General features: G+C 39.7%; 2 protein-coding genes across 5 annotated transcripts in view; one reads left to right on the top strand and one right to left on the bottom strand.

Moving 5' to 3' along the window:
• Nucleotides 1-27,498, top strand: setx (senataxin). Its single transcript, XM_064308083.1, has 26 exons — nucleotides 1-154; nucleotides 1,084-1,263; nucleotides 1,746-1,953; nucleotides 2,137-2,243; nucleotides 2,455-2,674; nucleotides 3,744-3,863; nucleotides 4,099-4,270; nucleotides 4,454-4,544; nucleotides 5,334-8,972; nucleotides 9,351-9,459; nucleotides 10,172-10,339; nucleotides 10,640-10,863; nucleotides 11,179-11,331; nucleotides 12,178-12,328; nucleotides 12,530-12,631; nucleotides 13,662-13,777; nucleotides 13,978-14,049; nucleotides 14,383-14,536; nucleotides 15,034-15,137; nucleotides 15,544-15,731; nucleotides 16,033-16,125; nucleotides 18,295-18,462; nucleotides 19,434-19,529; nucleotides 19,711-19,798; nucleotides 19,900-20,522; nucleotides 25,264-27,498. The coding sequence occupies exons 1-26, from the start codon at nucleotides 152-154 to the stop codon at nucleotides 25,316-25,318; spliced, it is 7,404 nt and encodes a 2,467-aa protein (XP_064164153.1). The 5' UTR covers nucleotides 1-151; the 3' UTR covers nucleotides 25,319-27,498.
• Nucleotides 23,585-27,498, bottom strand: part of ntng2b (netrin g2b) — a 52,004-nt gene continuing 48,090 nt past the window's right edge. For all 4 annotated transcript variants that reach the window (XM_064308084.1, XM_064308085.1, XM_064308086.1 and 1 more), the window contains one exon: nucleotides 23,585-25,663. In XM_064308084.1, coding sequence (XP_064164154.1) covers nucleotides 25,446-25,663 — 218 coding nt within the window. In that variant the 3' untranslated portion in view covers nucleotides 23,585-25,445. The remainder of the gene's footprint in view (nucleotides 25,664-27,498) is intronic.

Genomic DNA, 27,498 nt, shown 5'->3' on the forward strand with positions numbered 1-27,498 from the left:
GTCACTTCCTCCATGCCCTTACAGCCTGGATGCTGTTTTGCTGTGGAGTTTTGTGTAGTTTTGGAAAGAAAACAACGATCATTGTTGGGTGCGCACTGAAGAACGAATCTTCGATAATGTTAACCAACAGGACCATAATTGCGATTTGAAAATGGTAAGTTGCATTTCAAAGAATATAATGGAGCTTAAAAGTGTAGCATTAGTGGGCGCATAAAGTGATCGGAAGCAATAAAACTACGAGCCAGCTAACGTCAGTTTTCGTTTTTGAAGTTCTACATGAATACCAAGAACAACAAGTTAAAGTTCCAGTATCCAGCTGTATGTAAAGTTAACATTTATTCATTAACGGTATAACAGATATTAGCAACTTTGATGTAGTGGGAAAACAAAACAAAAAATTAGTTGCTGGCCTGCTGGCTTCAAAATGCATCTGAGCGCTGAAAGGTGGCTAGCGAGTTAGGTAGCTGGTTCCTCATTAGTTTTTCTCTGGCGATTGTCATAAAAGTTAGCTAGTCGGCATCCAGCTACAATATGAGCACAGTACATTTACTCAAATAGTGAAATTATTCGTGTCGCGCAAATAATGATTTGGTCAGGAGCAAAATATCTTAACATTCTTGGATACTTTCAGTTTTAGACAATGCAATCTTAGTCTAAATGCCTATCGGAGAACCGATTAATTTTAGGAATTCTAATAAGTATGAGCTAGGCAGGCAAAGTTAAACCTACTTAATTGCCTTTCATATAATGACTGTCTTACCAACAGTGAACTAGCCAGCTTCAGAAGAAAACATTTATTGCGGGGTTCACAGCAGTCATACTACAACTTAGTTGCCAACCTAGCATCAAGTCAGAGGTGTTTAACTATGTATGAAAACTGTTTCATCATGCAACAATTTTAGTGGATGTCATGACCACTCTAATTTGTGCAAAAATATAATTTGTGATTCTGGAATGTTTTGTGTTTCTTAGGATCACAATTAAAGCTGTCTGCTCCTGAGTTTCATGTGGTAGTATTACAACAAAAGTGTTGCATGTGACACAGCTCCAACCACCTTTGTTTGTCTTGTGCATGTCGCAAAGATGAGCACTTGCCGATGGTGTACGTCTGTTGGTCCGGGTGCATCGGACTTGCTTCAGAAGTATTGCTCTGGGTCACTCTCAGCTGAGGATGAGCAAGCTGCCAATGATGACCTTTGCTTCTGCCTGGAGTGTGTGGTGGAGTACCACAGAGCAAGGGACGAGCTACCATCTTTGCATAAGGTACTTTAACATTCCCTATGTGGGGTACTGTAGATAAATGAAATTCAATGGTTTTGTATCTTCATTTGTAGAAACAAATACTCAGAAAATATATTTTTAAGACGACTTGCCACATAATATTCAAAAATAACAAAACTGACCTTGTGGGATTAGATATATACTGTAGCTCACATGGTTTATTTTTAGACCATAGACCAGTTGATAGTCATGGCTAATAAACAGAGCCATTGTGTTTATCCTGTTCCTGTAGACTGTATTAGACTAAACAAGGCATATGGATTAAATAAGGGAAAACTACATTTGCTTCATTTTCTACAAGTAAGTCTTGCCAGATATTACCCTAGGCATTCAGGTATACCAAAGCTTTTTTATAATGGCACAGCATAACGGACTCTACTGGTTTACAGTCTGGCTGCATATTGTATCTAATTAAGGTCAGGGGAAAATAATATTTGTGCTTTGCCTTCTTTTGTCTTCTGAAGCGGCTGTGGGAGTTGGAGACATCCAGACTTTTGGCTCGCTTTACTCAGGCATCTGAAGAGGAGCTGGAGGAAGATGACCTCCTCATAGTTCAAGATGACCAGGAGATCCAGGTCCCCAAGTTTACAGCTGCAGAATACGAAAACTTCTTACGGGTCCCACTTACTGAGATACTGAAGTATCCCTACCTACTGGGGCACTCCACATTATGTAAGTGTGTTTTTATATCAGAAGTCTGAAGGACACCATAAAGCAACTATTACATATTCAGTTGTGTAGTTTTTTGAACACATACAGATTTGGATTATACGTGGTAGTCAAAGACAACGTGAGCCGAGGGGTCCAATTGTTGTTTAACTTGTGCTGTCTAAGTAAACCTTTTTGTTTTCTCAGGTGAAATGTGTGTGGAAGCTCTCTGCAAGATGGAAAATTCAAACTCCTTTCAGGTTTTTGACAAATATCAGGGCATATATCTCCTCCTTGTCCACCCCAATGAAACGGTAAGCAATTGGCTTTATATAAAAAAGGTCATCATGATGCTCATTTAATCAAATTGATTATACGTCATCCCTAATGTTGACTTTTTATTTTCACAATGCAACTTATTTTTTGTATAACCCGAAATTAATATTTCTGATGAGCTAGTTCAGGCTTTTATATGTGTGTGTGTGTATATATATATCCGGTGCTCAAACTTTTTTCTGTTTCTAGGTTAGACGCTGGGCTATTCGCGCAGCCAGATCACTGGGAAAGGTGGACCGGGATGATTTCTATGACCTTCAGGATATATTCACCAGCATGTTTTGCGTAATCCAGTGTGATATCTTCCAGGACTCTGATATAGACACCTCTTATGATCCTGAGAAGGGCGAGATGGCCCTTCTTCCACGTCACCTCTATGATTCGACAAACTACAAGAACTACTGGCTAGGTATACTGATGATCTTAAATGACGGCATCTCATTACATTACATTTATTTGGCAGACGCTTTTATCCAAAGTGACGTACAAAAAGTGCATTTAATGGTCATGGACAACTACTAAACACAGGTTCAATAAGATACAATACTTATTTTGTACAGCTATTTCTAGCCAAGAACACAGTTTAGTTCACACAGTGAACACTATTCAGACCTAACCTCTGCAAAGCCAACTAGGCAGAAGAATAAGCTGCAGTATTAGGACAAATACAAATTGCCAAAAAGTGCTGGGATGGGGCAACATGTAACAAGTGTCATGAAAAAGGGTGGGTGGGGGGGATTTAGAGTGAAATATACAGCGTGGTGGTAGTTAGTCCAGGTATAGTCTGAAGAGATGAGTCTTCAGGCCACGGCGGAAGATGGGTAGTGAGGGGGAGGTTCGGAGAGGGACGGGGAGTTCGTTCCACCACTGGGGAGCTAGGGTGGAGAAGCTCTGTGATCCCTTTGGTCGGGTGGGAGGGGGTACAAGGCGCCCTGCTGCTGCAGAGCGGAGTGGTCGAGCAAGCACATAGGATCGAATCATGTCCTGCAAGTAGATGGGGGCTGTCCTGTTGACTGCAGTGTAGGCAAGGGTCAGGGCTTTGAACTGGATCCTAGCAGCGACTGTAGCCAGTGGAGCGATCACAGCAGAGGAGTAACGTGGGAGAATTTAGGAAGGTTGTAGATGAGTCGGGCAGCAGCATTCTTGCAAGGAGAGAGTTGCAGTAATCGAGGCGAGAGGTCACTGTAGCCTGGATGAGCAGCTGGGTAGAGTGCGTCGTCAGGTATGGTCGAATCCATCTGATGTTGTACAGAAGGAATCTGCAGGACCATGATGTTGCCTTGATGTGCTCCTTGAGGTCCAGTTGGTCATCCAGGACCACCCCCAAGCTCTTGGCAGAGTGAGAGGCAGTCACTGTTGTGCCATCAACCGTCATTGTCCAGAGATGCTTGCTAGACCCAATAAAATGAGGATAAGAACAATGACCATGTGCCTGTATTGTGCTGCTGTTCTTCTCAAGACCCTTTCTTTGCCCTCAGGGATATGCATGCTCCTGACTGTACTTGATGCTCAGGCAATGGATTCTCTATTGCTTGGCCCAGATAAGCAAACTGACATTATACAGTGCATACTTAACACAATGGAGAAAGGAGAGGAAGGTAAGGATATCAATTTTATATACTGAGTTTAACCCTTATATATTGTATTTCAGTGCATGAAAAATATCAAATTACGGGATTAATGGGAGCTTTATGTTATTTTTAGACTTTTGACAGCATGGAAAATTTGAGAAGTTGATGCAGCAATCCATGAAAGTTTCACATGTACATGAATAGGTATGAAATTACAGTGTAATTTTTTCCAAATTAATTTACCATTTTGCATTGTTCCCAGATGAAAGCATGGACCCTTTTTGGCCATCTCTGCAATGTTTCATGGTCATCTTGGATCGTTTGGGCTCTAAGGTTTGGGGTCAACAGATTGAGCCAGCCTCTGCTTTTCAGGCAATAACAGGGAGCCCCAGCTACACCACAGAGATCGAGAACATCCGTTGTAAAACTATGATGTACGTAAGTTATGCTGCTGCATTTGTTTAACATGAATCATCACTATGTTACAGTTATTCCTGCAACTTAATTGTAATTTGCTGTTGGTTTTGGAACTCTCTAATCTTAAAATTTGGGCAAAATAAATACATATTTTCTTTGTTACAGTTATCTTGTATTTATTTTGTGTATTTCTTTGAAAGGTCAAAGGTCAAAGTTGAACGGTCGTGTGATGACGACATGGTGACATGCAGTCAAATTGTATATGAGTCCGACATCAAAGAAAAAAGAAAGGTAGTGTCACGTTTCACTTTCAGAATGGGACTCTAAAGTATTTCATAGTGCACCCTCAGTTTTAAAATATTAGAATTCTTAACACAGTGCATCCTCTGCACTATTTGTCATGTTTATTTATGCTGCTAACCACAGAGTTTGAATATTGATGGAATTCATTGTTTGAATTTTGCAGTCCAGTTTTGCTATTAAGTATCATCTAGTGTACAGCGGAGGTTGTAACAGACGACGTAAATATCAGAGAATTGTTGCTTTTCCTTTAGCCACACTTTGTTAAGAGCTGTGCACAGTTTAGCTGTTTGTCCTGGGTGGAAGCATTTGGAGTACATTGTAGATATGATATAGTTGGCTTTGCCCACCAAAGTGGCCAGGAGAAAACTGATATTCACTCTTGTTGCATGTCTACTACTAGAAAAAGAGATTTTAAGCAACCACACACTACGTGAACACAGGAAAATACAAATGCGGGATTCAACTCTTCACTTAAAGGGACTGTGCAAAGCATCCTGAGTGCACCTTTAACTGATTACCTGCAGTATTTGTGTTGTGTGCTGAATATATTTTCATTATTGAAGCCTGATTCAAATCCACTTTGTCTTATGTAGTGTTATCTGACTGTCTTTGTGTTTTTAAAATTGTTCCTGCAGTGTTACATGTGTTGCGTGTTTGTGATCACAGTTGAAATCACAACAAAAATATTTGCCAAGTAAATCTTGTGTGTAAGCGGTTGACATACAAAACAGTTCATTTTAACAATGAGAAAATAAGTGTTTTTCTTTGGTTTTGTAGGACTCCAGCATTAGGAGCTCAGCAAGTGCAGAAAGCAGCAGTGTGATATATGAAGAAATTCACTCCCTGGTCAATGTGCTACAGTCAGACATAGGCCAGGGCATGCGAGTCCACAACAGTACCTTCCTCTGGTTCTTCCCCTTTGTGGAATCTGTGATGGACCTAGATGACCTCAGCATTGTCTACACTGGGGAAATCATCCACTACCTGTGTGGAGGTATCAAGGACGTCATCAATGGACGGATACAGACTTGTGATAAAGTCACAGAGTTTTTCACTCTGATACTCGTTTTTATCATTGAGTTGCACCTCAGTAAGAGCCGCATGAATGTGCTTTATTACAGTGTATCCAACTGGGTTGAGGTGATAGTGAAGTGTGCCACTTTGCCATGTACGGCTTTCCCTAAGGGTTTGGACAGTGGGTCGAACCGTGTGTCCTCTACTTCTTCCCTGAAGTCATTTTACCGAAAACCGCAAGTGAGCACTGTAGTTCCCCAGGCTTGTATGCTGGTAATTCGGTCCCTTCTCAAAGAAGGTGGAAAATTGACATTACATAGCAAATCTATACAGTTTCTAGACATGCTTAACAAACAAATTCGAGAGGTTTCTTTAAAAGAATGGGGTCTTACAGTTGCAGAGGTTAAAGAACTACAGAATTGCTTAAAGCAGATTGTGAAGCTGATGAAAGACAAGAGTCACAAACAAGCCACTGACAGAAGTTTGGATGCCCTGACACCACCCCCAGCAAGTAACAATGCTGAGCCATCCTACGCAGAAAATTGCTGCCAAACTTTGAAATCTGAACAGAGGCTGATTTCTGGACAGTGTAGTTCAAATACCATCGAAAGCAGAGATTGTGTCGATATGAAAATGGGGGAGAGTCATGTTATCTCTGTAAAGAAAGAACCAAATGTTACAGAAGAAAATTTTGAGTCAGTTTCAGAATTGAGACCTTGCCTTCAGCTGACCAGAATGATACCAGACCCAGGAAAGCTGCAAGAACTAAAAACCAAACTGAGTCCATCTCTTTTCACCAAACTCCAAGACATTGCAAAAAAGCCACCAGACTCTAGAAATATAAAAGTGGAGAAATCATCTAATGGGGAACAGTGCACAGTTGAAACATTCACCAAAGAAGGGCCTCTCAGTTCTATCTCCGGTTGTCAGGAAGGACCAGAGAATTTGAGGCCCTCAACATCAGTTTCAGAGAGAAGGGCTACAGGGACACAAATGGCTCAATGTGTTTCAGAAGGCAGTGAATATGGAGATGATGTGCCACTCTCAACTGTAAAGGGTTTTTTGAAAAAGTCTCAGAAGTTCAAATCCTTAGAAACACCAACCGACAGAGGTCTTAATCACCTATCTATTGCTACCTGTGGTAAAGGACACAATGGTCCTTTTGATTCCAGCCCAGAAGTTTCTGGTGCAACCGAGAGGATGGAACAGAAAGGGAATAATAAAGAGAGAACTGCACAAGGAAATCATGGCTCACACCTCAAGACAGTGGAACCTGCTTTAGATGTCATTGTCATTTCTGATTCAGAATCCGGAAAGGAAGATGATGTCATTTGTGTTAGCAGAAAAAAAATTGATAGATGTGGGAGCGAGAAGTTTAAAATAAAAAGCGAACCTCTCGATGCTGCTGATTTACAAAAGAGCCCCATTCATGGTGATTTAAGCGACATTGACTCTCAGATGTTTGAATTTGAAACACAGGAGGATGTGTTCTCAGCCTGGAATGATCATAACATTAGTAGCAATGTGCCAGCTCAAGAAACCAAACAAGAACTTCTATCATGCAATGAACAGTTAGTGAGACCAGGTCCCAGTGACCCTAACAATACTTTAGGTTATGAAACTGAGCCCATTTCTGACGAGATCATTGAAAATGCCTTGCTAGAGGTAGAAGCACAGCTGAAGAAGCAAAAGCATTCTCCAGAACCTCAAGTAAGTAATGCAGAAAAAACTGAATATTTTGTCATACCCAAACGTTTGCCCAGTAAGGCTTCTGGAAAAGGAAGCCCTTCCAGAAAAAAGAAAGAAAAAGATAGTGTAAAAAATAAAGTTTTTAGAAGCAGCGAACAAAACAAAAAATCATACCAGGAAGCAACTTCAAGCAAATTTGCCTCCAAGCTTCCCACCTCTTCATTTGCCACCCCTGCTATAGTTCCTCCTAAAAAGGTCAGAAAGCCTGTGGAACCAACTTCTGCTGTGGAGAAACTGGGTCTCAAGAAGAAGGAAAGAAAAGCCTTTGATCTGTCCCAGAGATCCTTAGACTGTGTTGATCAACTTAGGAAGCATGGACAGGGCGTCCAAGTAGAGCAAAAGAAGCCGACAAGCAGGAATAGGAAGTCCAGGTTAATCTCACCTCAAAAGCTCATTGTCAAGGGTCATAAAAAGCTATTGGCTTCTCAGGAACTTCAGTTTTTCAGGCAAAGTAGAAAAAAACCACCGTCCTTACTGAGTGTAGCTGCATCTGAGCAAGCAATTGCAAAACAATGCCCTGATCAAATAAGGAAAACAAATTCTAAATGGAATGATATTCTGAACCCTGGTGTCATAGAGGAAGAACAGGACAAGGATGAGTTCGTTTTTTTACCCTCGCTGTTGCCCGACTCTGTAGTTAATTACAGCAAAAGAGAAAAGCAAGCTGATCAAACATTACAAGAGAGTCGAAGTACGATTGAAATAAGCTTGAGTGAGAGCAAACAAAGTTCTACAACTACAACAACAGTACACACTGATCCACTCTACTATGGCGAACAGAAACCCCACAATCATGGTATAGTAGATGATGCAAAAAAGCACAGTGCTAATGAAGTGGATGGGGATTCTGATCTTCGTGAAGATGCTGAGGGGGATGCTGACATGATGAACTTAACACAAATGGAGCCAGTAGATATGGAAATGTGTTCGCAGATGGAGGATGATGATTTCTTCCTCACACAGAGAGATCCAGTGGACATGGAAATAGAATCTGAAAGCCAGATAAACACAGAAAAATCGCCTTGGATGGATCGACTTGGGGAAGGGCAGGACAAGGCAGTCACACCACTGATGGGATCTGTTGTCCAGAAACCATCCACTTCTCAGCAGCAGGATGACAATGTATTCTTGAAACCTGGCATGTCACCATTATCTTGCAGAAAGGCCAAACCATCAACTACTAAGATATATGCACCCAGCTCAAGGAGTGCAACCTTGGTCCAGGAAATGGAGAAGACTGCCAAGCCACCACCACCTGTTGCAAAGAATAAGATGATTCGCCCTGTGTTACCTGTAAGGAAAAGTTTGCCACAGCCTGAGTTTAAACAGCCCCACCCAGTAAATCGTTCTGTTCCTATCCAAATCGGTACCATTGGTTCATCTCCACATGTTCCCTCATACAAGACATATGCAAGGCCAGAGACCCCTGTCAACAAGGTGACGCCAGTGGATTCTGGCTATAAATTTGATCAGTCTGTTTTAATTAACACAATCCTAAAATGGACCTACGACATGTTCTGTAGTTATTCCCAGTTTGGCGTTCCATCAGATTTGTGCAATCTTCCTCTGAAAGAAGTGGGCAACAGCTACAAGTCCTATGAGGAATACTTTGAAACATTCTATCCCTTGTTGCTGATAAACACTTTTGAAGAGGTAAGTAATAATACTAATTACTAATGCATCTATGATGGGTGTGCTAACACACTAGTTTTGTTGGATAATTGTTAGGTATTTCCAGTCTTGGAAATGATCAATACCTGATTAAAGATGTGTGGCAGTTCTGTGTTACTGACATGTATGTTCTTCTTATACAAACAAAAACTAATTTGTTGATGTGTGTAAATGGCATAACTTTGTATTCTGCAGTTCAGTAGATATTATAAAAGAAATAATGTATGTAATAGATGTTCAAAGGGAATCGTTTAGTAAAGCCTTGTTAACTGTTCTCCTGACACAGTATGAGTGCATTTTTCAGCTGTTTTTTTAATGCTCCCTACAGAATATGGTTTAACTCTTTCCTCCTTATCACAGCTTGCGAAAGACTGGGAAAAAAACACACATTCGGGGAAAATTATAACTCACCATTTGAAAGTAAACGGGATTGAATACACCAATCAAATAGCCAATGCCAGTTTCACTGGTAAGTTACATTTTTTTGAGCAAGAATATATCTGTCTTTTTTGTTTGTTTGTCCATGTCTGCGATTTAATGTGTTACTGAAAAAAAACTTTTGATTACTTGTTATACGATTACTGTAGACTCGAAGAAAGGTACTGTTTGTACACATGAACTAGGATTCATTGGAATTTGAATGCACGCTTTTAACATCATGGACCTAACCCAGAAATGACAGTGGATTGTAATTGCTGAACTAAAATTAAAGGAAAGTTTACTCATTGTGTTTCACCATGATCATTTAATCATTGTATTTTTAAGTAGTTTACACGCCACCTTCCACACGGACAAATGTTAATATAGGTGGTGGGGTCGTAAAACTGCTTGAAAAAAATTTGCGAGGAGGTATTCCGTAAATAAAAAATGTGTATGATATTGGGCTACTTTATGGCTCATTCTACCAAAACTCTGGTATTGAATCCTGACCATGCGATTGTTGACTGGCTGGGCTGTTGGATATGGTGCCACATAATTGCATTCTGGGATTTTCCTCATCAAATGGTTGAGACCCTATTGTGTGAACGGGGTATTAAACCACCTGTCCCCTAGAGGCTCCAGTCCATTGTCAGCCTGTTGCACAGCCGTGGCCCTGACCTGCTACTGTAGGGTCCCATATGTATTTTCTCTCAAAGTGGATTATATGCTTCTGTGTTTGTTATGACCTCCTTGTGGTCTAGCCTGCCTCAGTGAGCGAGATGTACAACATCAGCTGTATCCCAAGGAAGATGACTTGGTGATATTGTGGCTGCCTCAAAACAGAAGTATGTATACCTGCAATGAGCCCGAGCTGATGGAACCTCGTGCTTGCTTTGGCTGTGTATCCCGATCCTCTGTCAACCCTGCAGGTGCGAGACGTTACCTCATTTTTTTTCAGACGTAACTGCTGCTTGTAGTATTCCACTTGCATGCCACCTTTTTACCAGAAATTCTTTTTTTTGTTTCCAAATGTGTATTTTTCATGGGAAAAAAATGAATTAAGGTGAGGCATCACCATGGCTGTAATTTACTTTTTTATTTGAGGAGTAAAATAGCTAAATAAATTTGAATTTGAACTTGAAATTTATTATTTTAAGTCCTTCACTGGTTTGTCATGCTTAATATAACTTTCCATCTTTCATTTTGTTTTCTAATCTGTATATGTTCAGATGAGAGGCCAACACTGAACCTCAGCATTCAGACTAGAGGAAATGTCTCCTCGGTGAACAATCAAGCGGTGAAGTGCCAGCTGATGGGGTCTCTGGTCAGCGCAATCCGGGAGTTTAGAGCCCTGTATATGCTAAAGAATAATACCATGTTCCGGCCAATCCTTGCACCCCAAGTCACCTTCTTCCAGCCTAGCCAGGAAAACATTTTAGTCAAGAGTCTCCCTGTAAGTATGGCTCAATTTCAGTATTGATTTTCCATGTGTGAATATGAAGCTGAGAGCTTGTTTGTGTGTAGCTGTTCCTACTGACAGGCAGTTGTGAATATACCTGGGGCAGTCTTTGTAAATCCAAAGAAACCTTTTCTTAAATCCTCCAGGGCATTGTACAATGGGCATGTAATTAATATAGCACCAGGATGATATGGAATTTAGGTTATTTTTGTTGATTTAAAATGTTTATTTTTTTTAAATAAAAAAATAAATTTAAAAAATCATTGCTTACATGTATTATTGTCCATGGACACATCTTTTTCCATGCAGGAGTACAACCAAGAGCAAGTAAAAGCAATTAAATGGGGTGTGTCCATCGTGAAGAGGCAGCAGAGATCGCCAAAGATCTGCCTTATTCACGGCCCTCCAGGAACAGGGAAGAGCAAAACCATTGTGGGTCTACTGCAGAGCCTCTTCTCAGAGGTACATGGTGTCTTCTCGTTTTCCTCTGTGAATGCGGCATATGGTCATTTTTGCTGACCGACAAACATGGACAAATTTTAAACCGATCTCATACCATTCCTTCCAATAGGGTGGATGGTATTGTTGATAAAGGTATGAGGGTATTCTGAACTGACCTTGGTCTACTCGTGAAGGCATATGATTGAAGAGTTTGCTGCTTCTGGCATTTGTGAGCTAGCTAGATAAAAGGGAGCTTTTGGGTTTTCTCAATTGACAGTATAGCTGCTGGTGAGTATGCACAGGTAGCTCTATTACTGACTTAAAATAAGCCAAAAGTAAATTGGTATTTGTCCACCTTCTGCTGTCAGATATTTCTGGTTGAAACTGAGTAAATGTGAGGCATCTGTCTGGTTCTGTGCCGATCATCCTTTAAAGTTGGCTCAACATCCATACCTCTTGTATTAAAATTTTGTATCATTCATTGTATAGATTAATCTGTACAGCAAAGGATTGGCCAGGTATTTCCAAAAAAATCCGTACAATATGGGATACTGGAGTTGTTTATATAACTAGATATATATGCATTTTTTGTTTGTATATAATACATGCCTGTAGATGGCAATGCAGGCATGTTAACTTGATGGTTTTGAAATATAGCCTCCTGTTTATCCATAACCGCTGCTTTTGTTTGCCATGCTGTGGATTTGTTCCAGAAGATTTCGATGCAGTGATTAAGATCCTTTTGTGTCATCAATTAATGATTTAAAAAAATTGTTAAGATAACTAAACAAATAAAACCGCTGCCTTTTTTTCCCCATATCTATGTGGTGACGTTGCTTGTGCTTTGTGGTTCTTGTGTTTCTGCAGGAGAACTCGGCTGCCACAGTGAGCCGGTATTCCAAAGCCTGCAGGCGTCGGGTTCTGCTGTGTGCTCCGTCAAATGCTGCCGTAGACAACCTGATGAAGAAGATCATTCTGGCCTTCAAGGAAAACTGCAGGAACATCCAGAACCCACTTGGTAGGTAGTCATGAAGGATATCAGTTGAAAAATGAGTAATGTCTTTATGTCCTCATTTGTGTAATGTAATGTGGAATGTTTTTTTGTTGGGAAATTGTGAACTGTGTAAAGCTGGATTTCAGGAGATGATTTTTCTTTTGTAATGCTTAATGACGACAGTATGTCATTAAACTATTTTGACTACACTTAATGTCATTACAGGCAACTGTGGTGACATAAATTTAGTACGACTGGGAATGGAGAAGGCTATTTCACAAAACCTCAAACTGTTCAGCCTCGACAGCCAGACACGAATCAGAACACGTGAGTTGTTGGTTACCAGTGGAACCCTGCAGTCTCACATTGTTATAAGGTCACTTTCTCTGAGGGGAAAAAAATGTTGAGAGTGCTTTAAGTTTTTGATGGAAAGAAATGTCAACAGAAAACCCTTCACTGAGCTGTAAACATATTAAAACCGATGCTGATTTCAAAAAGAAGCTCTGGCCAGTAGGTAAAAAATCAGTATCAGAATTTGGATATCTTTTGGGTATTTAAAGCATATACTGTATTTGCAAAGCTGCATTTTTGTAGGGGAGGTCAGAGAGAGAGATTTATCATTGTATCATTATGAATACATGTATAAAATTTGAAAGTGGCGGATGGATTTCTATTTTTATATAGAATATAAAAAAACCTGTATTTAATCCAAGGCAGGTGAGACTCAACATTTTACATTGTGTTACCATTTCTAAAAGCATTAGTATCAAAAGCATAAGATTTGCATTTATATATATATTCTACTTAATCTCATGGTTGTGTGTTTTTGTTTTGCGAATTGGCACAAAATCCAATGATGTGATTATATCTGTATATATTTGTTGTTTTGGCTCTACTCCAACACATTTGAAATAAAATTGTGCGTATGAGGTTAAAGTTTAGACTCGTTTAGATTGTAAGCTTTAATTTGAGAGTATTTACATCCATATCAGGCGATCCATGTAGGAGTTACAGGAATTCTTTTTCCAAATATTCAGTCATATATTTGGAAAAACAGCCCAGGCAATAGTAGTGAACACGATTTGAAATGCAGTGTTTCATGTGAAATGTTTGCATGTTGAAATACGAAACCACAAGCTCAGTGCTTTACTACATGCAGCTGAACCATGCAGAAATCCATTTGTACCAGCAGCAGTCTCCAGAGTTTAAATTGGTTTATCAGCTATTTTTCTGTTTTAAATATTAGCCTAGGATTCTGAATTGTGATTGTGTGTGCAGACCTGATATGAATAAACCAGGATCCCTTTTTCAAGTATTTTCAAAAGGGCCTTATTGAAGTAATCTTCTGTCTTTGCAGAGAAAGCGCAGCAGGGACATGACCTGGACAGCGTCCGCCGCAAACAGCAGCTTGATCAGGACATTGATAACCTCTCAAACATGTGTGCCATGGTGAAGAAAAAAAACAGTGATGAGGTATTATGCAGCATCGAATTGCACTGTATCTACCCTGTTATGAAAAAGGAAGAGCTAACGTGTCTTTTTCTTATAAAACGTATCTGACACTAATTACCTGGACTGCTGTCCTGCTGTAAGTTAACTCCTGAACTGAGCTTTTTGGTGCAGTTCTAATATTCGTCCTTTTGTTCTCGTTCTCTTCACTGGCTTGCGTACAGTTCCGGAAGCTGACTGATCAGAAATGTAAACTGTTGAAAGAAAGAGAGAAACTTTGGCGACAGCTGAGAGAGGTAAGAATCTGTAAAATAAGAAAATGGAAGCCTGACGCAAAGGGATGATGGCCTTGGTGTGAAGATTACGCTATTGTCTGCATGTGTCTAACTGAAATAGTTTAAACTTCTGACATACTAGACCAATATTTACCTTTTAATAAAGTTTATTTGACCCCTTTGTATCATTCAAATGTAATGTTCTCATTTCATTGATGCTGTTCGTGGGCACTGTGTGGCATTGTTATCATAAATATTAGTTATTTCTACTGTAGGTAACTGGAAGAATTGTGTTGAGCTCAGTAAATGTTGTTTCTTGTTTAACTTGGTGGCCTTCGTTGGCCTTTATGGCAGACTCGGAGCAGGAAGCAGGAGACCCAGGCCAGGGTGCTTCAGGACGCCCACGTCATTTGCTGCACCTTGAGCACCAGCGGGAGCATGGTCCTGGAATCTGCCTTTCGGCGCCTGGGCCATGAGCCTTTCAGCTGTGTCATTGTGGATGAGGCAAGTTCCCTCCTGCTCATGTGACCTCGTAGCTGTTTAACTCCTCTGCTATGGTATCCAGTGTGCCTCATTTTTATGCCCCCGGCCTCCATAGGAGGCAGGAGGGGCATTATGTCAAGGCCCCGTCTGTCCGTCCGTCCGTCGTCCATCAACAATTTGGTTTCCGCTCATTTAACAGAAAACGCCTTTGTGGATCAGGCAGATTATTTGGTGGTGAATTGGACTTGACCACACGAAGGCTGGTTTCGATCGGTGACGCCACCACTCATTCAGTATGGCCGCCACGGTTGCCATCTTGAATTTGGTGTCTGTTCATTTAAAAGAAAAAGCCTTTGTCGATCAGGCAGATTTTTTTTTGGTGGTGATTTGGACTTGACCACACGAAGGCTGGTTTTGATCGGTGATGCCACTGCTCATCCAATATGGCTGCCAATATGGACTATATGTTTACTGCGAACATTTGGAGTAAACATTGTCTCTGCTATTTCTGCTTGAAGGCAGGACAGGCCACTGAGCCTGAAACTCTCATCCCCATGCTATTCCGTTGCCCTGCCCTGATCCTGGTGGGAGATCCAGAACAACTACCTCCCACTGTTGTCTCCCAGGTAACACACGCTTATCCAATGAGCAGGTGAAATAATGTCGTGTGCAGGTGTCTGTATATCTGTCCATTTACACTGCATTATGTTTGCATTGCATTGGGGATCAGTACATGGCAGCTTCAGCTTGTCATTGGACCACAGATAGAGGTGTTAAACATTTTTTTTTTTTAAATGGTCACGTGCTAAAGAATGAGTTAAAAATGTTTTAAATTACTATTAAAACTGTATATGTAAGGAGTCAAATTATAACACTCCATGTGTTATTAATCACAATTTAACTGCTTACAGTCTTCCTAGCTAGGTAGCGACATGAATATAGTGCTGGTTAATATAAATATGTAGAAAATGCTATATTGTGCTTTGGTGGTTATCCACTGGTGTGAAGCAGTTTTCCTGCCTCTGTGTTCAGACTGCAAAAGAGAAGAAGTATGACCAGTCCCTCATGGCACGTCTGTGGAAGTGTCTCCACCGCACAGCCAAGGAGAACACTCACATCACTGTCCCGGTTGTTTTACTCAACAAGCAGTACCGAATGCATCCTGACATCTGCCAGTTCCCCTCTGTGCACATCTACAACAGGACACTCGAAACTGACTGGTACGCTGGTGGGTTAAAGAGGGCCACAGAAGTATCACATCATGATACGGCGATTAAATGATAAATTCTATTTAGAAAAATTCATTTTAATCGCTAAGTACGCCAAATTAAAAGATACCCCACTCTGTTAACGCCCATGCTAAGTGTCAGTGCAACCTGCATTAAAGGCCGTCTAACAAAACCTGCGCTTCAGGATTGTTCAAATGAAAAAATCTGCTCCTTGCAGATCTGTGTGCGTGCCTGCGTGCGTTTGTGTGTAAAGTATGCAGTATCGGTCTATACTCTTTCTTTTTTTCTGCAGTGATACAGCGCAGAACAGGTGTGCAATCACCTGGCCCTTTCAGCCCTACAGACTTTTTGATGTGACGGACGGCTATGAGACCAAGGAGAGCGAGTAAGCTATCTGCTGCTCTTTCCTGATATTGATGGTTATTGTTGAAGGATTGTGGTCCAGTACAGGCATCTTACAAAAAAATGTACATTTTCAGTGAAGGTTATCATATCTTTGTGATTATACAAAAGTAGTGTATCTTAAGACTTCTTATGGCCCAGATTTGTATCACTGGGCATTGGTAGCACATTTTCATATTACAGCTGTTACTAATTCTGTAGGGTTATTTAGAATACACATTGGATTGCATCATCTCAATTTTCTACTTTGATGTTATATTTGGGCATAGTGCAAACCATGTATTACACAAATAAATAGACGAAAACAGACTTAAACGAACTAGAATAAAACTGTCCATTTAGGAAATATGTCCTTGGTTTTTGTGTTTCTCATAGGCTGAAACAGTTTTTTAAATCAGGTGTCAAGATAAAAGGCTAAAAAAAAAAAAAAACCTGATGAATTTATTCTGGCTCTATACAATCGTGACAAACACAACATGGATTTCTCCTAGCGCTGGCTGTCGGCTGGATGGACGACTACAGAGCTGTTTGGTTGGCTGCTTTTAGACATATTTTTGGTTTGCTAATTCATTTAGTAAAAAATCTAGCTGCAAGCAACAATGAAGGGGTCAATTCCTACAGCGCCTACATGTGACCAATTCTGTTGGTTGTCTTACTCATAGCTGTTACTGTAATGATCCCCCAAAAATTTGGTTTGAATTTCTGCTTTAGTTAAATTGCCATTTTAACTTTATTTTTGGTATAGCACCCCAAGGTGGCCAAATTGAATAATTTTGGTACTTGCCTCCCAGGCCTCATAGTAAGCATGTGTACGAACTTTGATATTAGTAGACAAAAGTGATTGCAGATATTATGGCCACTCTTTTAATGTACCTTCACCACTAAATTTGGAACAACTTTTAACAACTCTACAAGACAGCCATCCAAAGACATAATATCCAAAATTGCAGACAGATTTGGCAATAGCTCTAGGAGATTTCATGCTCCATTGCAGTTCCATTTTCTATATCGGTCTTTAGCTCTGTATTAGACATTTTAGCTTGTAGTAACAGCTCTCAAGTGATAATGTAGGCATCTGCTTGTGTGTGTGGTGAAAATCAAACTGACATTCCTCAATGCTTTGCAAAGAATAAAAGAGAAAGTGCCATTTGGTCTCTCTTTGAGCAGAAGTAAAGTAAAGTCAAATGTAAACTTTGCAACACTGAGCTAACATACTCCAACAGCTATGGAATGATGCTAAATCATGTAAGATATAAACACTTGACAGTGACTGTGAGTGACAAGCTGTGTAGTAGTTCATGTATCAGCAAACATCATTGAGGGCTTTTATTTTGAAAATCTGTGACAAAACTAGGAATTAAAACGTGACCAGTGGTGTTCTGTTTTAATTAAAGGAAAGCTTTTCTTGACTTTTTATTTGTTGTTACTGAAATAAAGCATATTAATTTAATATTTTACATTTTTTTATCAAATATATATTTTTCCTCTCAACGTATTTGAAGTTCTGTACTGCCCATCATTTGGCGCTTTTCTGTGATTTGCAGTTCACTCTGTGGCTGTTTTTGTATTTAAAAGCACATCTTGGCTATAGTTTAGGTAGCACACTGTTTTAAATTGAAATGCGGCAATTTTAGAACCCCTCCGCCCCCAACCTTGTGTAAACGTGTAAATGCATTTTTTCTCGCAATGTGTAATCCTTTAGCAATTTTCCAATTTTTACCCTTCCCTAATGGCTACTCAAAATTGAGGAAGCCCCTGCCGCGGGGCTACACATTGGACTCATGTTGTGGATATATATGTGTCCTTAGTGCATACAAAAATAGCCAATTGTTTTCCTAGAAAATCTACTGTCAGTTGCATGTATTATAGTGTGGAAACTATAATACGATTGTTTTCATCCTGCATGTTTTATATTCCTGCTACTTCTATTGCATTGTTGCCAATTCAGGAATCTTTACTTTCCAGTCAGCAAGTGAGACTAGCTATCTGATGTGTTTTGTGAGAAGTGAAAGCTATAAGTTTACCTTCTTGGATTTTAACAGTCAAGATGAATGATCACCTGTTTTGAGGCCCTGTTTTTACATGTAAAATCTGTGACTACATGCATTTTCATCTAAATCTAATCAATTTGAATATTTTACCTTTTTCTCAGATCTTTTTGCAACCATAAGGAGGTGAAACTGGTGCTGATTCTCATTAAGATGATCTTGGAAAAACAAAACATTAAAGTTGGTGTCATCACCCCCTACAATGCCCAGAAGTACAGGATCCAGGAGTCCATCAATCGAGAGATGGCCAAGGAGGAATTAAAACGCTCGCAGTAAGATCAGTGCTGCTGGTCCTCTCCTCAGTAACTTGAACAGAGATTAAGCTCATGGATGCCTAGTCTTGCCCAGCATTTATTTTATTTCATCCAAGCTCTAACATTAGTGTATTAGTGATTTATACAGAGGACTGCTTTCCTCTTAGACCAGAAAAAAATAGGCTGTTTTAAATGTGTGCCTGTAGACATTGTCGTCCTTTCTGTGGGAAACCTTTGAAAGTGAAAAAACTCTGTGCTGCATTGGCATACTACACTTGGCAGATGGTATACCTGCCATCCCAAACCATATTCTTCCCTACAGATTTTCTGTATGGAACTACAGTCCCTAGATAAGGTATACTGCCTATAGTTGCATAATTCCGATAAGACTTTCGTCCAGAAATTTGACCATTTAAAAAGGTGGAATGTTAGACTAATTATGCTTTATATATGCTTTTTCAAGTGTTCACCAGTGCAAAATTAGGGCATATTAAAACCCCACACAGCCAGTGCTGAATGCCTGGAGCTGTTGGATAGTTATGCCATTGTAACTTTTAAATGTTACATGGTGTAAAAATAACCACAGTATTTTAGCTAAGTTAGAGCAGCTTGTTCTTGCTGTTTTTTTTAATGCAAAACATTTGCCTTGACAAATGTGGACTGCAGTAACTGACCAGAATACATTTGCTGCAGATGTTATTGAGAGTTTACCTCTCATGGAAATGTCCATAATTAATAATCTCCAGTTTACTTTGCTTTAATATTAGTTCCAGTATTCACTTTCAAAATACAAGTAGAGGCCCATTAGAATGTATGTGTGAAAGCACTCTTAATCACAGTAGACTTGAACAGCTGAAAGTGGCCATTGCTGTCCAAACAGAAGATTGTCCAAATTCATTTCTTTTTAAAATGGTTGTAGTTATGTTTGGAGTGCATGCTCATCGCAGTAGTGTAGCTGATATGGTGTGTTCATCTCATGTGGTTTTTAGGGTTGTGGTGGACACAGTGGACGGGTTTCAGGGCAGAGAGATGGACTGCATCATTGTGTCTTGCGTCAGGGCGAGCAGCGATTCTCGCTCTATCGGGTGAGTATGGGTAAGCAGTGGCCTTGGCTTTCCTGAGGGAGGAGGGTGAATGGTGAAAACACCATTGGTTCTGAGCCAACTTGTGAAAACTTGCATCATTGTTTTGGCCCATCACAGTTAGCTTTGCTTATGTACTGAATAATGCTGAAGTGGCCAGTTCACACTTATTTTTCACCCATAGGTTTCTGGGGAATCGACAAAGGATGAATGTAACAATTACAAGAGCAAAATACAGCCTGTTTATTTTGGGCCATCTGAGGACACTCAGGGTATGTGCTGTTTAGTATTTATTTTATTTTTTTAGCAAGCTTCAATACCGTAGAAAACGTTTGAAGGATTTTAAGTGCCATTTATTTGTCTGTGCATACAGGAGCACAGAGATTGGGGTGCACTAATACAGGATGCAGTCAGGAGGGGAACTATAATAAAGACTCGCGAAAAGGACTTCAAGATGGATTCCAAGCAGATCTTTAAGCCTGAGTCTGGCTTTATGAGGAGCTTGTCCTACCCCCCCAAAGAGCTTGGCTTTCCCACGCTGGCCAAGTCGAATGCTGAAGCCCCTGCCTTTCTGAGCTCAGAAAAATACTGTGCAGGATCCAGCTCTGCCGCGTCTGCAGGAAGGGCTGCTCCCTTCAGGTCTCACCAGGGAATAGACCCTCCCCCAGTGGGAGTGGACACAAAGGGGAGGAGCTTGGCCCAGCTGCCTTCCAGACCCATGACAGCAGAGAGGCCCAGAGACCCTCGGCTGGCTGTCCAGCCGCCCCACCCTAGACAGGACAGTGGAGATCGGAAGGAGCGGCCGCACTCCTCCAGCTCGTCTTTGAGCAGAAGCATGAGCAGGGAGGAATGCCGTGCACCTCAGCACGCTTCTAGGGAATGGGACCGCAGGGACTCCCTTCCGAACCTGTCCTATATGTCCCACAATGCTAGGGGTCCACAGAAACGGCCTTCTGACGGCTGCTCCAGTTCCACATCTGGCAAGAAAGTAAAGAGGTGACTTTTTCAAAGTTTATCTTTCAGGTTTTCATGCAACTGTGCAGAATCTGAGAGATGATTGCAGCCTTTTTCACGTGTAGGTTGCAGCAGCCGTTAGCAGGTTACCTTACTTTGCCAAGGATTGCAGAGTGGTGAATTGGGTATTTATCTCAAATGGAAATGCAGGACATTACTAATTTCTTCGACCCCGCGTCTAACTCAGGTTATATGGCAAAGGTTTCCCTACTTTTGGGTGAGACTTGCACAGCATTGTTCGGTATTCCGTGGCATAATATGAAGGACAGAGTTAGAGTAAGTCTTCCACACTGGTTTGAAAAGGATTCTTGCACGTAGCTTGTAAAAGAACGTACTGACATATGGTTTCATTTTTAGAAGCTAGAATCTTGTAGCTAACTGGGGTATCATTAAATGTATTATTTTGTTACCCACTTTTTTTCTTGTATATTTTACATAAACCCAATACTGACACATGAGTATTTAAGTGGTTTTATTTTTGATAAATACTTCTATGTAGAAATTGGACAAAAACATCTCTCAAACCAAACCAAAAGTCATGCACGCAAAGCTATTAAAAATAACGCCCAGATTTGGTTGTAATTCTTTTTTTCCCCCTCATTCTTTAACCTACATACAAGAAGAGTTTTGTAAGGTTTTTTCCCCAAATGTTTATTTTTTCTACTGTGTATTTGTTTTTTTTACTGAAGGACTTTTTATTTTAGTCTTGTTTGTTTTATTTTAGTGCAGTTGTGGTATCTGCCACTAGTTCTGGAATGGAAATAAGCCTCAAGTGACTGGGATTGCACTGTTCCCAAATACTTCACTTTGTGTGAGAACAATGTCTCACCCATTAACCGTGGGAAAAGTGCATTGCACACCTCCAGAGCTTTGACTTCTTGTTTATGTGTGAATGTCTTCAGAACTTCACCGATAGGAGGGAGAATCATAGCACTGCCTTGGGGATGATGGCATGTCAGCAGGTGGTCATTAAAAGATTAGTATGTACTCTTTCTTGAATGTTTCATGTTGCCATTCAATTGCGTATTGCTTTGGTATTTTCATGTTCTATATAGTTTGATTTCAGAGCACTTTTATGTTGATTTCAAAAGGATACAGCTACGTAGTGATAAGCTGAAAAATATGTAAAGAACAGCGTCAGGAAAGGCATTGTAATCAATGTGTATTTTGTGTAACCCCTGATTTTACTTAGATATGTCCTTCTGTGAAGGAAATCTGCTTGGAATGGTATGTCTGCTTCAAAACATGGTCTATATCAGGGTTAGACAACCCCAGTCCTAGGGTGCCAGAGATGTTCCTGACTTCTGCTCCACTCAAACCCATAAATACATAACTGTATTATCAGGTTTAATGAACCCATGTGATTGTGTGCTGGAGGTACTCAGACTCAGACTATTCAGGCTCAGACTCTTAATAATCCTTAAAACTTCATGAGGCCAATTGAGACGAAACAGAAGCCAGAAATATCACTGGCACTCCAGGACCAGGGTTGCCTATAAATATAGACCAGGCTATTCTATTTCATTTCATACATTTCATTCTGTATAGTTGTACATATTCTCCTACCATTGTTATGATTAATAATTACATTCTTTATGTCCATTGGGATAACAAGAGGCTTTAAAAAAGGTGCTATTAGGAGTTTTACCATTTACTTTTTTAAACTTTCAACTAATAACAACTTTGTTGGTTAAGACAATACATATCTGTGTAAAATATTGTTTTATTTGTCTGCAACATCCATTGTAGATGCAGGCCAAATTACATTTTTCTCCCAGATCTTGGCTCCATATTGAAGTTTTAACCTAATAGCCTTATCAATATCATTTTTGGGGTGAGAGGTTGATTACCTTTTTTGCCTTTGTTTATACAATAACCTAACATGGCAACACTTTACCAACTGATCTCATATTTTTTTTACTGCTGGCAAACAATAAATAATGTTAAATAATATTTCCCACATCTTTTCTCCAATTTCCTGTTTATGGATACAGTGCAACTCTGTTGCGGTTTCAGTGATGTACATTTTGCAGTGCAGAATTACAGTTTTCTCTAAAGTTTAAAGACTTTAAACGCTGGGCTGGGCATGCCAAATTGGGACCAAAATTTAAAGGATAAATTTTTTTTTTTTAATGAAATAAATAAATTTACAAGTCGCATCACTTTATAAATCCATCCTTGGTATGACTATGTCTTATGTTGTGTCATGTAGGTACGTAAATTGGCTGAAATCTCACTTTGCATTCTTTTTCACATTTGAATTAAAATGCTCACTCGCATGGTTTGTGCCCTTGTTACATCCATTGTTCCATTCCTTTATTTCATTTATGATATCAGTAGTAAACATGTCTCTGCCAACAGGTTCATATGTGTTTTAGAATGGTTGTTGTGCTATTTAGTAGCCATAATGCATGGTTTAATTCATCAAGTTTCTTGTGTTGTCACCTAAATGTCTTAGAATTTTGAAATTTGACATTCCTTTAAGCAAATTAATGTATGCTATTCTATATGTTATTGGTTATAATGGCATGTGTGTGCGGGTGCGTGTTATTATGCAGGATATTATGCAGATTTTCATGAAATTCATCAAATGCATGTTGAGCTGTTACTTGCAAAACCCTTAACTTTAGCTGAGACCCATTCATACTTTCTGGACAAATGATGTTACAGCCTTGCTACAGCACATCATTCATAACTGTGTTTCCCTGCAATGGCCTTAAGAGGGTGCTGCATCCATCAAACCCCTCATCCTGGCACCCCCGTCATCACCACTTTCAGTTGTTTTTTTTGTCTGACCAAAAAGTACACAGTCAAAATATTGTTTATAACAATTATAATTATCATTAACCACTTCTCAGAAACTACCTTGGTCATGATATTAAGAGCATGGACCTGGTTTGCCCTGCATATATAGCTTACCTACTGATCCTTGGCGATTGCTTGAGGTCAGATGTTATGCAACAGTGTAGGTCTAATTATAGAATTAGAAGCAAACTTATGGGAGCCTACATTGTATTTATTAATCAAGACGACCGTTTGCCAACTTTAAGCAATTACAAACTTTTATTTGTTCCTGTCACTTTACAATCGCCTTTCCAATTTCTACGTGGATCATATGAGCGAAATGGGTGGAATATTCTATGGGCTAGCTGTGCAGTTTCATTTGGGCCAACAACAATGAGATCTACCCGTCATTTACCGAATTCCAGATGCTTTTGTTTGAAAAAAAATTAAATCATCCATCATTTTGACAGACAAGCAAATGAAATGTTTCTATAACAAGATCATGAATTGTGACCAATAGGCCTAATGCAAACAAAATGCTGCCTGCACGCTCACGCCTGCTTGTAAGGTAGACTAGTTGGTTATGTCATCACTGTAGTAAATGCAGCTAGTGGACCCACTACAGAAATGCCCTACTGTGCATGTTAATTATGTCATTGCAGGTCACCAGATCTCTCTTGCTGTGACTACATGAGCCATTTAAAATATGGTGACATCAATATTTAGAGCACATTCATATTAATGCATTACTTTTACACTATGACAGTTTTAAAAAATATTGATGAATATAGATTATTTCAGAATCTGTTTTGAATAATAAATACATCCTTTCTTTTTCAGCTGGTATAAGTCTTGGATTGAACAGAAGCTTTAAATATTTCTTCTTGTAATTAAGAAGTTTAAGAAACGAACTGAAGAGCACCCCTGAATCAAAATAACAAATGTCAGTGTTGGTTCCCACAGCATTTTAATTGCTATTGTTGCTCAATATAGTCAATATTTCTGATAACCAGATCTTCTGCAACAGAAAAAGTGCATCATTTTAAAAACAGCATGACATTGTTGCAACTACTTTGTGGTTCATTGGCGAAGTTTCAATGAGCAGGACAATATGTTTGAATCATAATATACAGTTTTGAGATCAATGTTAAAATGTCAAATGGTGGTAGTGGACATTATTGCTAGGTTTATTCCCAAGAACACATTTGTGTGGGTGTATGTGAGTCATAGTCTGGAGAAATTGGCAATCTTGACAGAGCATAATTTTTTGTTAACTTGTTTAAGGAAATGACTTAAGCAGAAACAAAGCATGGGCAGGTAACAATCACATTTACTGTAAGGTGTATGGAGTAATAAAATTCTCATCTTTATATATATATTTTTTATTTTCAATTAATGTTAACTTGGAACAAAAATAATTTCTACAAAAAATATTCAAACAATGTAATATATAAGAGTAATATTTCTTTAGATGTTTTTTTTATTTTTTTTTTAGATTTCATTTGGATACGTTATATTCTGTGTCTGCTTCCTGAATACCTTGTGAAATCTGAACCTCTAACAGTGGAGATACTCATTCTTGTTCCTGTTCTTGTTGCACAGGAAAACAGTGATTACATTTCTTTTTCAATTCAGTCAGTGGGCATTCATGAAACTATGGACAGGAGACAGAATTGCAGCAAAGAAAGGAAATGTGAAAAACAAATCCTGTTTCCAGGGAAAGTTAAACCTGGCTTAAAGTTTTAAATAGGCCTCAGCAGCGATTATAACCCATCTCCATTCAGAAATGACATGGTTAAGTGCAGAATTTAAGTGAGCGGTTTGGGGGGGGAGTAAACTCAGAACTACAACAAGAAGAAAGTCTCTTAAATATTCAACAGGTTCCTTCCTAGTCTTTTCTTACATTGTGGTTTTGTTTTTGGTATTTTTACTCCTTCAGCACTGGTGTTCAAGGAGAAGAAAGCGACGTTCCTCCAGCTTCTCGTCACCCCTGAAGCCCCCTGTACCTTGAAACAGGCCTGGGCCATCTGAGATAAAATGGCACCTACAAACCGGAGTTGGGAAGGGGACTCTGCTGCAGTGGCCTCACCCCTCCCTCGCCTGCGCGGGTCCAGGTGTGGCTCAGTTTGCAGTTAATTGGGCCAGTTGATTGGCCAAGAGGCAGAGGAGCAGGGTGGCAAAGCTGAGGTAGGAAGCCGAGGCACCATCGCAGTCCCCACCTTCGCAGCGAATTTGTTCACACAGCACCCCCTTGAACTCTGGTGTACACATGCACTTCTGGCTCTGGTAGCAGGTGCCACCATTCTGGCAGAGCAGCAGCTCATCGTCACAAACGTTGGCTGCAGGAGGGAGAGGAGGGGAAACAGAGCCTGATCACTGAGAGGGTTGGAAAAGTCAAGGCATTTGCTTTCAGATAAACCACTTTTGCAGTTTTTGGTACATTTGGTACTAATCCACAAAAAAACAAAAGAAAATGTAAATTACTGGCAAAATTTCAAATGGTATGCTTCATTAAGACATACTATCACTATTACATAAAAATTAGGTTCATAATTGTAATGACAAGCATTGTGGTGATGCTATAACTCATGCTATGAGGATCAATTCAAGTTTGCATAGTATTTATATTGTGCTTACATATAAACTGTAAGATTTATTTTCTACAGAGTATGTTTTGTCATCCAAGTAGTAACTGATTTCACTGAACTGCAAAATAATATGACAGTGTATAATTTGCAGAAGAATCACGATAACAACATGATCGCAGAAGGACATCATTAACATGACACCTAGTAGCTAGTTTGCATTATGAGTGAGTTAGTTACTCTTCTGACTTTGTGAGCAAGAACACATTTCTACTGCAACATTTTGGGGGATTATGAACATTTGTCTATCTCTTCACAGAGAATGGTGATATGTATTTGGTGACTTTGTGATATACTCACTTGTGAACATGTATATGGGCATGCAGAAGTCATTAAATGAGCTAATTGGGTATTAGAAACTTACGCAGGAAATCTGGTGAGCCAGATGATCCCAAAGTGTCAGTGGGTTTTAAGCAAAAAGTGCATGGTGTGAGCAATACCAATTTGTGGAGTTGCCTGCTATGGGTGAAATATTTTATTGCCCAGAAGGGGGTGAGCTCATGTCTTGTATAGACATTGCAGGTTTTCCTGCTCCCTGCAGACATCGGGATGCCAAAGCAATGTGTCGCTGTCATGCGTGCGGCTTGCTGCTGACAGCAGCTGCTTTGCAGGTCCTGCTTCCAGAGGGGAAGGGAGGGCAGGTTCTGCAGGATCAGGGCCATGGATTTCATCGGTGTCTGCACTGGTATGTTACTTTGTCTACAGTACATTTTTACTGGATACATTTAAAACCCCCCACACACAGCTTGCCAGCTTGGAATCAGAGCACATCAAGCAACCGCCAGTGTGCTGCTAAACAAATACCAGTCATGTGCTGAAGGTTAAAACCTGAATGCATTTGCTTTTACTGCAGCTAAGAGTGTGCCAAGGTGGTGAGGGTTAGTGGTATTACCCTCATCAGAAATCTGGTACATCCGGTCATTTCTTTGATAGTTACTGTTCTTTTGCTGTGCTCTGTTCAGAAATTATTAAATGGAGTTGTTCTTACATTGCTCTGTTCTGTTTTTAATCTACTGTTGTGTTACTTTGCAATGACACCACTGACGTAAATAACTTTGTGATTTATAAAATACATACAAAACTAAAATTCACAAGGTATATGCATTACATTTAAATGATTCTGTAATAGATATTTGGCTTCTTGATTGCTGGGTTTTGTCTTTAATTGTAATGATTTTATTTATTAAATTGTTCAAAGGATTATTATGCACTCTTTGATCTTTGTAAAAACAAAAGCAAGCCAAATACCACAGGAATGGATGTAAGTGAATGCTCTATCATATTTTGGTACATTGTACTCATTATCACTAAATGTCAGAGAAATTCTCGCTTAAACAAATTCCTGGTGATTACAGGAGTAAGTAAATTAATTTCTGCGGATGTAAATTGTACTATACCAAACTTCAATAAAACATCCTGTTGCACAGGATTTCCTTTCAAGTATACAACTAATTGCACTGTGGGGGGTGATTGGTGTATATCAGAGTATATTGCACATCTAATTAAACACTTCCTGGCATTCACCAACA

This window comes from Anguilla rostrata, chromosome 14 (genome assembly GCF_018555375.3).
Source record: "Anguilla rostrata isolate EN2019 chromosome 14, ASM1855537v3, whole genome shotgun sequence".
Lineage (NCBI taxonomy): Eukaryota > Metazoa > Chordata > Actinopteri > Anguilliformes > Anguillidae > Anguilla > Anguilla rostrata.